Genomic DNA, 12,080 nt, shown 5'->3' on the forward strand with positions numbered 1-12,080 from the left:
GTTGACTTTAAATTGTTTAACTTGGGTAAAACTTTTTGGGTAGCCTTCCACAAGCTTCTTACAATAAGTTGAGTGAATTTTGGCCCATTCCTCCTGACAGAGCTGGTGTAACTGAGTCAGGTTTGTAGGCCTCCTTGCTCGCACATGCTTTTTCAGTACTGCCCACAAATTTTCTATAGGATTGAGGTCAGGGCTTTGTGATGGCCACTCCAGTACCTTGACTTTGTTGTCCTTAAGCCATTTTACCACAACTTTGGAAGTATGCTTGGGGTCATTGTCCATTTGGAAGACCCATTTGCAACCAAGATTTAACGGCCCGACTGATGTCTTGAGATGTTGCTTAAATATATCCACATCATTTTCCTTCCTCATATTTTGTGATGTGCACTAGTCCCTCCTGCAGCAAAGCACCGCAACAACATGATGCTGCCACCCCCGTGCATCACGGTTGGGATGGTGTTCTTCGGCATGCAACCCTCCCCCTTTTTCCTCCAAACATAACGATGGCCATTATGGCCAAACAGTTCAAATTTTGTTTCAGCAGACCAGATGACATTTCTTTTGGACAGGTCTTGGCTGATTTCTTTTGATTTTCCCATGATGTCAAGCAAAGAGGCACCGAGTTTGAAGGTAGGCCTTGAAATACATCCACAGGTACACCTCCAATTGACTCAAATGATGTCAGTTAGCCTATCAGAAGCTTCTAAAGCCATGATGTTATTTTCTGGAATTTTCCAAGCTGTTTAAAGGCACAGTCAACTTAGCGTATGTAAACTTATGACCCACTGGAATTGTGATACAGTGAATTATAAGTGAAATAATATGTCTGTAAACATTTGTTGGAAAAATGACATGTGTCATGCACAAAGTAGATGTCCTAACCGACTTGCCAAACTATAGTTTGTTAACAAGAAATTTGTGGAGTGGTTGAAAAATGAGTTTTAATGACTACAACCTAAGTGTATGTAAACTTCGACTTCAACTGTACTTCTTACTTATACGTCCAGCAGCCTTGAGGGAAAATGTAGTGGCATAAGACAGAAGGCACTCATGCTGCTTGGGAACTCTGCTGGACTCTGACACTGACATCAATAAGTGTTGTATTGAAAACAGAGTTCCGCTTAGAATAGTGTTCATTATCCTACAGATCTGATCCACTGAGAAACATCCACATGCACACACAAGGACAGTAAGGCAAGTGGCAGTATATCCTTACACTCACCAGGATGAGCAGACAGTGGTTGGACAGGTCTTGATGGGCAGGGATTGTGGAGAACACTGACAGGACCAGACAGCCAAACACCAAGATGAACCTGGGTGAGAGAAACACGCAAACTCTAGATAATAAATGTAACACCTACATATAATACACACAAATATATACAGTTTAAGTCAGAGGTTTACATACACCTTAGCCAAATACATTTAAACTCAGTTTTTCACAATTCCTGACATTTAATCCTAGTAAGAATTCCCCGTCTTAGGTCAGTTAGGATCACCACTTTATTTTAAGAATGTGAAATATTAGAATAATAGTAGAAAGACTTATACAATTGTTTAAAACTTTGGTCAAACGTTTCGGGTAGCCTCCCACAAGCTTCCCACAATAAGTTGGGTGCATTTTGGCCCATTCCTCCTGAGAGAGCTGGTGTAACTGTATCAGGTTTGTAGGTCTCCTCGCTCGCACACGCTTTTTCAGTTCTGCCCACAAATGTTCTATAGGACTGAGGTAAGGGTTTTGTGATGGCCACTCCAATACCTTGACTTTGTTGTACTTAAGTCATTTTGCCACAACTTTGGAATTATGCTTGGGGTCATTGTTCATTTGGAAGACTTCCTGACTGATGTCTTGAGATGTTGCTTCAATATATCCATATCATTTCCCTTCCTCGTGAAGCCATCTATTTTGTGAAGTGCACCAGTCCCTCCTGCAGCAAAGCACCCCCACAACATGATGCTGCCACCCCTGTGATTAACGCTTCGGCTTGCAAGCCTCCCCTTTTTTCCTCCAAACATAACAATGGTCATTATGGCCAAACAGTTCTACTTTTGTTTCATCAGACCAGAGGACATTTCTCCAAAAAGTATGATCTTTGTCCCCATTTGCAGTTGCAAACCGTAGTCTGGCTTTTTTATGGAGGATTTGGAGCAGTGGCTTCTTCCTTGCTGAGCGGTTTTTCAGGTTATGTCGATATAGGACTCGTTTTACTGTGGAAACAGATACTTTTGTACCCGTTTCCTCCAGCATCTTCACAAGGTCCTTTGCTGTTGTTCTGGGATTGATTTGCACTTTTTGCACCAAAGTACATTAATCTTTAGGAGATAGAACTTGTCTCCTTCCTGAGCGGTATGACAGCTGCGTGGTCCTATGGTGTTATACTTGCATACTATTGTTTGTACAGATGAACATGGTACCTTCAGGCGTTGGGAAATTGAGGTCTACAATTTTTTTCTGAGGTCTTGGCTGATTTATTTGGATTTTCCCAAGATGTCAAGCAAAGAGGCACTGATTCTGAAGGTAGGCCTTGAAACACATTCACAGGTACACCTGACTCAAATGATGTCAATTAGCCTATCAGAAGCTTCTAAAGCCATGACATCATTTTCTGGAATTTTCCAAGCTGTTTAAAGGCACAGTCAACTTAGTGTATGTAAACTTCTGATACACTGGAATTGTGATACATTGAATTATAAGTGAAATAATCTGTGTGTAAACAATTGTTGGAAAGATTACCTGTGTCATGCACAAGGTAGATGTCCAAAAAGACTAGTTTGTTAACAAGAAATATGTGGAGTGGTTGCAAAATTAGTTTTAATGACTTCAACCTAAGGGTATGTAAACTTCTGACTTCAACTGTATGTAGTACACACATATGTACTGTATATATCAAGGTCAGGTCACGCTGTCAGAAAAAAAAACGTCTTTATTACTGTAATGAGGATGAAACTGCAGATACAGAAAACTATCCCTGTTTTCACTGTTTCCTTAAACCCATGCCTTGCACTTTTAGGGGATCATCAACTAGGTTCAGTCGTGGGGCTATTTTTTCTGGAGCGGATGGTTGGGTGGCTGGAACATAATTACAAATAATTTGTAGACTGCAAATTGACCGCAAGAAGCCCAAACAGATATAATGTTTGACCAAAACATAATCATTTCAAACCTTACTTACATTTGTTTACAATCACGTGTCTCTCACTATTATGGGTAGGAATACTTGGGAACAGAGTTCTGAATTTAAAATAATTTTAGCTGATTTCCTGGTGTTTTTACAGTCTTTTATGTCCAACAATGAAAATTCCACACAATTAAAAAATTATTTTTTTGGCTCAGAAAATTTAGGGGGCCAAATAAAACCACCCACGGGCCAAATTCGAACCACAGGCCACCAGTTGGGGTACCCTGGGGTATGAGGATCTAGAACGCTAAAGTAATGAGTTGAACAACTGTGGGGACAGAAACAGATACAGAGACGGAGCTGTAGAAAGCAGTTGAATCTTACAGAGTGGAAGGAAACTGCTGGCCAATTCCAGATGTAGGATCTTAATTTGACCACTCTTTTGATGCTGAGAATTTTCCTTACGTAGATGAGCTCCATGATTTACATAACTTCACTGAAAACCCATACTAACACACGGTTATATCAACAACATTATTGCACTTTTCTTGTAGCCTACTTTAGCCCCAGCTAATAACCTAACTACTGACAAAGCAGCATTGTGGACTAAATGTTCAAATCCTGTTGCTGCAGGATTATTTTTGCTGTGACAATATAGGTGAAATTAAGATCCAGCACCTGTAGATGTTTATCCAGCTGAACTAGCAGTTGACATAGAATCAAAGTGTGAGATGATTCATCTGTGTCAAAAATGTTTTTCCTCTATCTTCCTCTCCTGCTCATCTCCATCTTTATAGCTGTGTTTTTACCCCTCTTCCATATTTCTTTCTCTCTAAGTAAATCCACTCTGTGGCTGGTACGGGATTTTTCATTTGCAGTAAAAAGGCAATTTTTCATCTTGTCAAGAGTGAACAAGATGCAAGTTGTTATTCTCTTAGTCTGATGACTTGCTCGTCTCACCCTCTGCTATGTGTGTGTGTGTGTGTGTGTGTGTGTGTGACTCACTCTGTATTCTTAAATCTTATCTAATCTCCACATAGCTCTGGGGCTTAACATATCAATTGATGTGTCTGTTTCTCTGTGCGTGTGTGTCTGACTGTTTTTATCTGTGCGGTATGACGGTAAAACGAGGGAAAAGCAGGGATACTACTGGAGGATGATGCTAATAAGTGGCTTGGAGAGAAATTCACTATGTATTTACCTTTGTGTTGCGTCTCTCACCCCTCATCCCCCTTCCCGCTTAGTCCCCTCTCTCCCCTCTCCTGGAGCTGAACTCCCCCCTTCCTCTTAGATGGTGATTCAGAACATCATTTATTTTCCATGGGATTAATGTGAAATATTAGGGTGAGTAAAGGGCTGTCGGCGGTCCACTCCAGGCTGAGTTATACCTGGAGGGGGAGGTGAGTTAGGGCATGGTTTGGACCTAACGGCCCAGGAACATCTGGTTTTGATAGAGTAGCAGACACTAATAGGCCTTTACTGTCAGACAGGCCATGCACGGACACCAGATCCGCTCCCAGCTGCTGCTGCTCAGAGAGAGAGAGAGAGAGAGAGAGAGAGAGAGAGAGTGTGTGTGGGTGTGTGTGCTGTGGATGAAGAAAGTTTCAAACTTTTTATAGGCTTGATCTTATACAATAATACAGATAAATGATACATTTCACAGGATCAATCGGACATAATTTGGAATCAACAATGGGTTGTCATTTGTCAGCACCATTGGGACAGAACCCCTCCCAATTGTGAAATAACAATGTGTGTCTTGACCTGGGGAGGGACTTTGTGTGTCTTGACATGGGGAGAGACTTTGTGTGTCATGACCTGTGCAGGCGTCACCACCACAACCCACCATGCGTCGTTACACTTCGATAAGTTGACAGTATGACACCTCTGTGACTAATGACTTCATCGATGACTGGACCAATCCATCACTCACTCCCTGGATAGAGAGATCAATAAACAACCAATCCAAGGTGGATAAATCACTGCCATGATTGGACAGTAACAGGCTTTTGGATTACGTGTATTGGATGGCTTTTGTAACTTGTTGTGTCTAACTTGCTTGTGGCTGATATGGTGTATGTAAATTGTATATCCCTGCAACTGTCAGAGACACACACAAAAAAACAGAGCGACAGAGTCAGACACGAAGAGAGAGAGAGAGAGACAGAAAAACAGAGGCAGAGAGACAGAAACAGACACAAAGAGACAGGCAGACAGACAGACAGAGCCAGAGACAGAGAGGTGAAGTGCCTCACTCTCTCCTCTGGTAATGATGAGTGCATGGAAGAGCAGAGACAAAACCATATACAGCCAAAACACCCCCCAACCTAATGCCCTCTTAATGAAATGGAACAGCCAACGTGAGAGTGTAAACGCCCTAGGAGTGTGTTCTGTTGGAGTGCCACTCTGTTTCCCTGACATAGGGGGATGTGGCTGGGGAGACGGCTTTTGGTCAGGGTGAAAGTGGAGAAGGCAAATAGTGCAGTTTCTAGCTAACCATGCCTTGTAGGTCCATTTAATATCCATTTTTACCGTTAGTGATTATTCCGCCCCAAATAGTCTGCTTTTGTCAATACTCCACAAGCAACATTATAGAATGGACTGACACACACACAAAACACATTTTAAGGCCATGTTTCATCTGGGCCGTGAATCTCCCTTAAGCGGACTCATCCAACTGGGCGAAGATTTAGAGTCAAGGAGCAGAAATACAGCTGTGTGTGTGTGTGTGTGTGTGTGTGTGTGCGAGCGTGCGTGCGTGAATGAAAGAGAATGTGTGTATAATGTATAATATTAATAATCTGTGTGTGTGTGTGTGTGTGTGTGTGTGTGTGTGTGTGTGTGTGTGTGTGTGTGTGTGTGTGTGTGTGTGTGTGTGTGTGTGTGTGTGTGTGTGTGTGTGTGTGTGTGTCGGTTCAGCTACGTGAGAGGTCAGTGTTTTCCACACCATACTGCCTGGTATCATTATCTATTTCCTCCTTTCTTTCTATGCCAGCCATGCATTCCCCTTCAATCAGAAAGAAAGTGGGAGGGAGGGGAGAATAAGGCAAGTGCTAAAAATACAAACAAAAGAGAGAAAACTAAAAGGATACGGAGGACAAGAGAATGTGAAATTGCAACACTAAGACCTTATTGTAATTTCAACAGTAAAACACTGTAGAATGCACAGTAAAATACCGTAAATGTGTTTTACAGCATTAATGCATTATGGGCAAAATTCAGAAAAATATTGTTATTAACTGTATTTAGAAGCCTCCGGTAAAAATTACTCTAACATACTGTATTTCTTTACAGTAATAGCTTATGCCTACTGTAGAATAAAATGATCCGTTTCAGGCACCAACCTCATGCTGTCAGGTGAGACACATGAAGCTCAGACTATTTTAGTAAATATCTTCTTGAAGCTGCGGTGAAGTGGAATAATATTTTCAGCAGCTGCTGGGTAGGTACCTTGGCTTGTTTATATGTATCTTTATTACTAGTTGAGTTACTGCATGTTTTCTTTGCTAACCTAGCTAGCTATTTAGCTCAAGTTGACACCAGCCATTTCAGCTGCTCGAAATTGCTCGTAAGTATATTACTGTGCGACTTAGAAAAACATCACCCAGATAATAATTGACAGACAGGTTTCACCATTACTACCGAGAAATGGCTTGTTTGTAGCAGTTCAAAAGATATTACCAATATATTACCGGTGCAGCGTTTCTTAATGGGGATTGACGGGCTGCATTACACATACCGGTAAACCACGTTGTGGGCCGTACTTGCGAGCCACTAAAGCTGATGAGAATGAACAGTGCACCAGTGTTGTATCGAGTTGCCTGTCGACCTAAGGTGTATCTATCACAGTGTCGCCGGCGGTAGCTATAGTAACGTGGCCAATTTTCTTTTCCCTCCAATGATTATATTTCAAGTAGGGTGGCAGCCTACACAAGAAATAACTCACATCGGTAGCCATCTAGATGTCACCGTGATATAGTCTATTAGTCAATGGGGAGAGCATCAACTGCAACAACACCGGGACACAGTGTCCTCCTCAACCTCGTGGGATTTGATTCACACGCCTCTCAGCTGAGCGACATATGGCATTGTGTTGCAGGCCAAGACTGTCTGTATACCCTCTCCCCACTAACCATTTGTTTAATTTAAACAAAACTGTTCAATACAATGCTACAACAGTATTTGTAAACCTGTTCACTTTACTAGTAGTATGCAAACATTTGCCGGCACAGAAAGAAAGGAAAATGTTGTGAGTCCGGTAAAATAATATGTGCTATTGTGTAGGCTATAGTGATGTTTTATTAGGAACGGATCGAAATGTACAGATTGGTTACCTGGAGGAAAATGGAGGAGGGTCATGCTTTTTCAATTTCAGTCAATGGAAGGGTTTAGTCTTTTTTCAGTTTAGTCCAAGGGAGGGTCGTGTAATTTGTAATTGATGACATTTTCAGATTTCTCAGTGTTTTAGAATTAGTTGCTTATTAGGCTATATATCGATGTGTACCCGATGCCGCCCCTCATCTGATTCTCCGCTGGGCGCGCAATATGAAGTGCGCCTATAGGATATTTATTGTGGTCTCAATCAAATTATCCATAGCCTATAGGCTATAGCACATGTGTCAAACTCAATCCACGGAGGGCCGAGTGTCTGCGGGTTTTCGAACTCCACCCTTGAACTTGAACAATGAATTACGGTTACGAATTAGTAAGGAACTCCACTCACCTGGTGGTCTAGGTCTTAATTGAAAGGAGAAAAAAACAAAAACTTGCAGACAATCGGCCCTCCGTGGATTGAGGTTGACACCCTTGGGCTATAGGCTACAAAGTGCATGCTGGGAGAAGCACAGAGCAAAGTTACATTTGTAAGATTTACTTACACCATCCCATTCTGCCCCTGAACAGGCAGTTAACCCACTGTTCCTCGGCCGTCATTGAAAATAAGAATTTGTTCTTAACTTACTTGCCTAGTTAAATAAAGGTAAAAAAAATGGCTTCTTCCATATTTTGGGGGGATTAGGCCTAGTCCAAAACAATCTTATGTGCGGACTAGCCTCTGTTCTGTTCAGTTTGAGAAGGTCAACTTTGATAGCTTGCTACCACTATAATTGATTTTATAAAAAATAAAAAACATTTACCCATGATGTATTTATTAGAGTTATTGACTTCACAATTAACCAGATTCGAGTAACTTACATTGTGGTGCTGAAACTGGAAACAGCATCTGTGGTGTAATCAATCGAAAATGGACAGCTCATGGTGCTGAAAGTAGGCAAATTCGAGCAGGCATAATTCATTTCAAACGTCTTCATTGTAATTAGACTTGACTTAGAACAATATGGCTTTGTGTTGGATCCAATTTCTCCCTATTTAAGAAATAAAAAGGTAGGCCTACCTGTTTGACAGACAAAATTAAGCTAGAGGCTGCTATTCCCATAGATTTGTCAGTCAATTCCTCCACTCACTCTTTAAATAGCCTACCTCTGTGTCAGTCAAGGGCTCTTAAGTTAAAACCAAGACCCGAATTGCGGTGTGCCACAGGCACAGGCCTACCCCTTGTTAGTTTAAGATCCTATTATATGAAGTGATCTATAACAGTGCTTTGGTCCCCTTGTTAGTTTAAGATCCTATTATATGAAGTGATCTATAACAGTGCTTTGGTCCGCAGTGCTTTATGATAGAAACAAGCTCTAAAATACCCGGGAAGACATGTCTGCGATGCATATGGGGATATCATTGTTTGGTTTCTTTGACATTCAGACGCTGAGCTACAATCTGCTATAGCCGAGGAGAAAAAAAAAATGGAATTTGCTTGGGAAGTAATTGAATTGTGTCACTATCAATTGATTAAGCTATTCACTGTCTGTACAATAGAAGATGGTTGAACCCAGACAGCTTTCAGGGAAACACATGTGACCTTCTCGTTGGGTTAAGCCACAGAAGAAGAGCAGACACTAGTTAAAGCATAAATTGTTCTATCTTTTGAAAGTACCATGTTCAGATTCCTAATGACGTCTCAGATGTAATTATTTGCAAACAGGGAAAATGTCATTGCAAACGAGACACACTGGTTAGGAATTGGAGAAATATGATGAGATGAGCACATTGGCCAATTTCTCTTTAGCCTGTCATTTTGGTACTTTGTGTGGTATTAAAAAAGATTGTGCTAATATGTAAAACAATGTAATTTTGCTTCACAGCAGAGATGCTGTAATATATTACACAATACTGTTTCACTACTGTAAAACGTAGATACACTGAGTGTACAAAACATTAGGAACACCTTCCTAATATTGAGTTGCACCCCCGTTTGCCCTCAGAACAGCCTTAATTCATCAGGGTAAGAACTATAAGGTGTCAAAAGATGTCCACAGGGATGCTGGCCCATGTTGACTCCAATGCTTCCCACAGATGTGTCAAGTTGCCTGGATGTCCATTTAATGGTGAACCATTCTTGATACAAATGGGAAACTGTTGAGTGTGAACCACCCAGCAGCCTTGCAGTTCTTGACACAAACCGGTGCGCCTGGCACCTACTACCATACCATATTCATAGACACTTACATCTTTTGTCTTGCCCATTCACCCTCTGAATAGCACACATACAGTGGTTTGCGAAAGTATTCATCTCCCCTGGCATTTTTCCTATTTTGTTGCCTACAACCTGGACTTAAAATCGATTTTTGGGGGGTTTGAATCATTTGATTAACACAACATGCACACAACACTTTGAAGATGCAAAATATATTTTTTGTGAAACAAACAAGATAAAAGACAAAAAACCCAGAAAACTTGAGCGTGCATAACTATTCACCCCCCCCAAAGTTAATACTCTGTAGAGTCACCTTTTGCAGCAATTACAGCTGCAAGTCTCTTGGGGTATGTCTCTATAAGCTTGGCACATATAGCCACTGGGATTTTTGCCCATTATTCAAGGCAAAACTACAAAACCTATTCTCCCTCAGGAGACTGAAAAGATTTGGCACGGGTCCTCAGATCCTCAAACGGTTCTACAGCTGCACCATCGAGAGCATGGTTGCATCACTGCCTGGCGGGGTAACTGCTCGGCCTCCAACTGCAAGGCACTACAGAGGGTAGTGTGTACGGCCCAGTACATCACTGGGGCCGAGCTTCCTGCCATCCAGGACCTCTATACCAGGCGGTGACAGAGGAAGGCCCTAAAAATTGGCTCCAGCCACCCTAGTCATAGACTGTTCTCTCTGCTACTGCACGGCAAGCGGTACCGGAGTGCCAAGTCTATATCCAAGAGGCTTCTGAACAGCTTCTACCCCCAAGCCATAAGACTCCTGAACAGCTAATCAAATGGCTACCCAGACTATTTTCATTGCCCACCCCCAACCCCCTCTTTTATGCCGCTGCTACTCTCTGGTATTATGTATTTATAGTCACTTTAATAACTCTACCTACATGTACATATTACCTCAATTACCTTGACTAACCGGTGCCCTCACACATTGACTTTGTACCGGTACCCCCTGTATATAGTCTCGCTATTATAATTTTACTGCTGCTCTTTAATTACTTATTCCTTATTCTTTTTTCATATTTTTTAAACTGCACTGTTGGTTAGGGGCTTGTAAGTAAGCATTTCACTGTTAGATGAATTCGGCACATGTGACTAATAAACTTGAATTTGATTTGATTTAAAAGGTGACATCAATAATGCATTATAGCTTTCACCTGGATTCCCCTGCTCAGTCTATGTCATGGAAAGAGCAGGTGTTCCTAATGTTTTGTAGCCTCACTGTATATTATAGCATCTCTGCTGTAATGCAAAATTACAGTATTAAGATGGCTAATCTGGTGCCAGTATAATGCTGTACATTTACAGGGAAAGGTTTTACAGTGAACTTCACTTATGCACTTTTCTATGTACAGTTACTGTATAACAGACTATCACTATCCAGTACTGACTGATGATAATTATGTTTGTGCCGCACATGTGAACATGTGGAGTGAAATTAGAAAGGCTTCTTAGAGTAACGGTGCAGATATATATGATATTTATAACATTCTGCTATAAATACACTCTTTCTATCCCTAAAAAGTAGACCAGCATGAGAGACGATACAACAGCATAACCCCGTAGTATGGAGCACCCTGTGCAGTGTGTGTGTGTGTGTGTGTGTATGTGTGTGTGTGCGCGTGCGTGTGATTGCTTTCCTATATTTTCCCACTGATGTAAGAGACAAATGAAAGCTGGCCCTGAGTTTGTTTGGGTCTGGGGATAGAGAGGGAAGGAGAGAGACGAGAAGAGTTAAGAAGGGAGAAGAGATATGAGAAAGTGAGAGGCACAGACTTACTGTCTCCTTGCCAAGAGTCTATTAGTTCATCCCTGTGTTTATCAAGTGAAGTGCAGTAACTTACCTGCTGATGGCAGCGATCAAGCACACGGTTTTATTTCTAAGCAACTACTTCACAAAACACACCAGGGCCAAAGCCACTGGACTGAACAGAGAGACGTTCTCCAAAATGAAAAACCACAACCCCTCAGCGTTCCACATGTTCTCCAAATGTCGTACATTCATATTCTTCCTATTAACAGTGACCTGAAACGTATGTAGATCCCTTGGTTAAATAAGAGAGATTCTAATGGCACTAGTAGAGTCAATCACAACCATGTTACAGTGATGCATACTGTGCTGGAAAACAAGTGGATTTCATTTCCTAAGCCCAGGTTCTATATCTGATAGGTTTTTATAGGTAAGCTGTTCTATAATAGTGATTTAAAGTTCAGAGCTCATCATTCAGACTATGAGAGAGAGACAGAGAGAGAGAGAGAGAGAGAGAGAGAGAGGGGGGAGTGAGAGAGAGAGGGGTAGAGAGAGGGGTAGAGAGACAGAGAGGGGTAGAGAGAGAGAGAGAGGGAGGGAGGGAGGGAGGGAGGGAGGGAGGGAGGGAGGGAGGGAGGGAGGGAGGGAGGGAGGGAGGGAGAGAGGGGGA

The 12,080-nt window shown here is 41.8% G+C and overlaps 1 protein-coding gene across 1 annotated transcript in view; it reads right to left on the reverse strand.

Moving 5' to 3' along the window:
• Positions 1–12,080, reverse strand: part of LOC135512340 (potassium voltage-gated channel subfamily KQT member 5-like) — a 137,208-nt gene that overhangs the window by 40,539 nt on the left and 84,589 nt on the right. Inside the window, exon 2 of the mRNA XM_064934264.1 lies at positions 1,223–1,313. Within this exon, the coding sequence (XP_064790336.1) occupies positions 1,223–1,313 (91 nt within the window). The remainder of the gene's footprint in view (positions 1–1,222; positions 1,314–12,080) is intronic.

This window comes from Oncorhynchus masou, chromosome 24 (genome assembly GCF_036934945.1).
Source record: "Oncorhynchus masou masou isolate Uvic2021 chromosome 24, UVic_Omas_1.1, whole genome shotgun sequence".
NCBI classification, from domain to species: domain Eukaryota; kingdom Metazoa; phylum Chordata; class Actinopteri; order Salmoniformes; family Salmonidae; genus Oncorhynchus; species Oncorhynchus masou.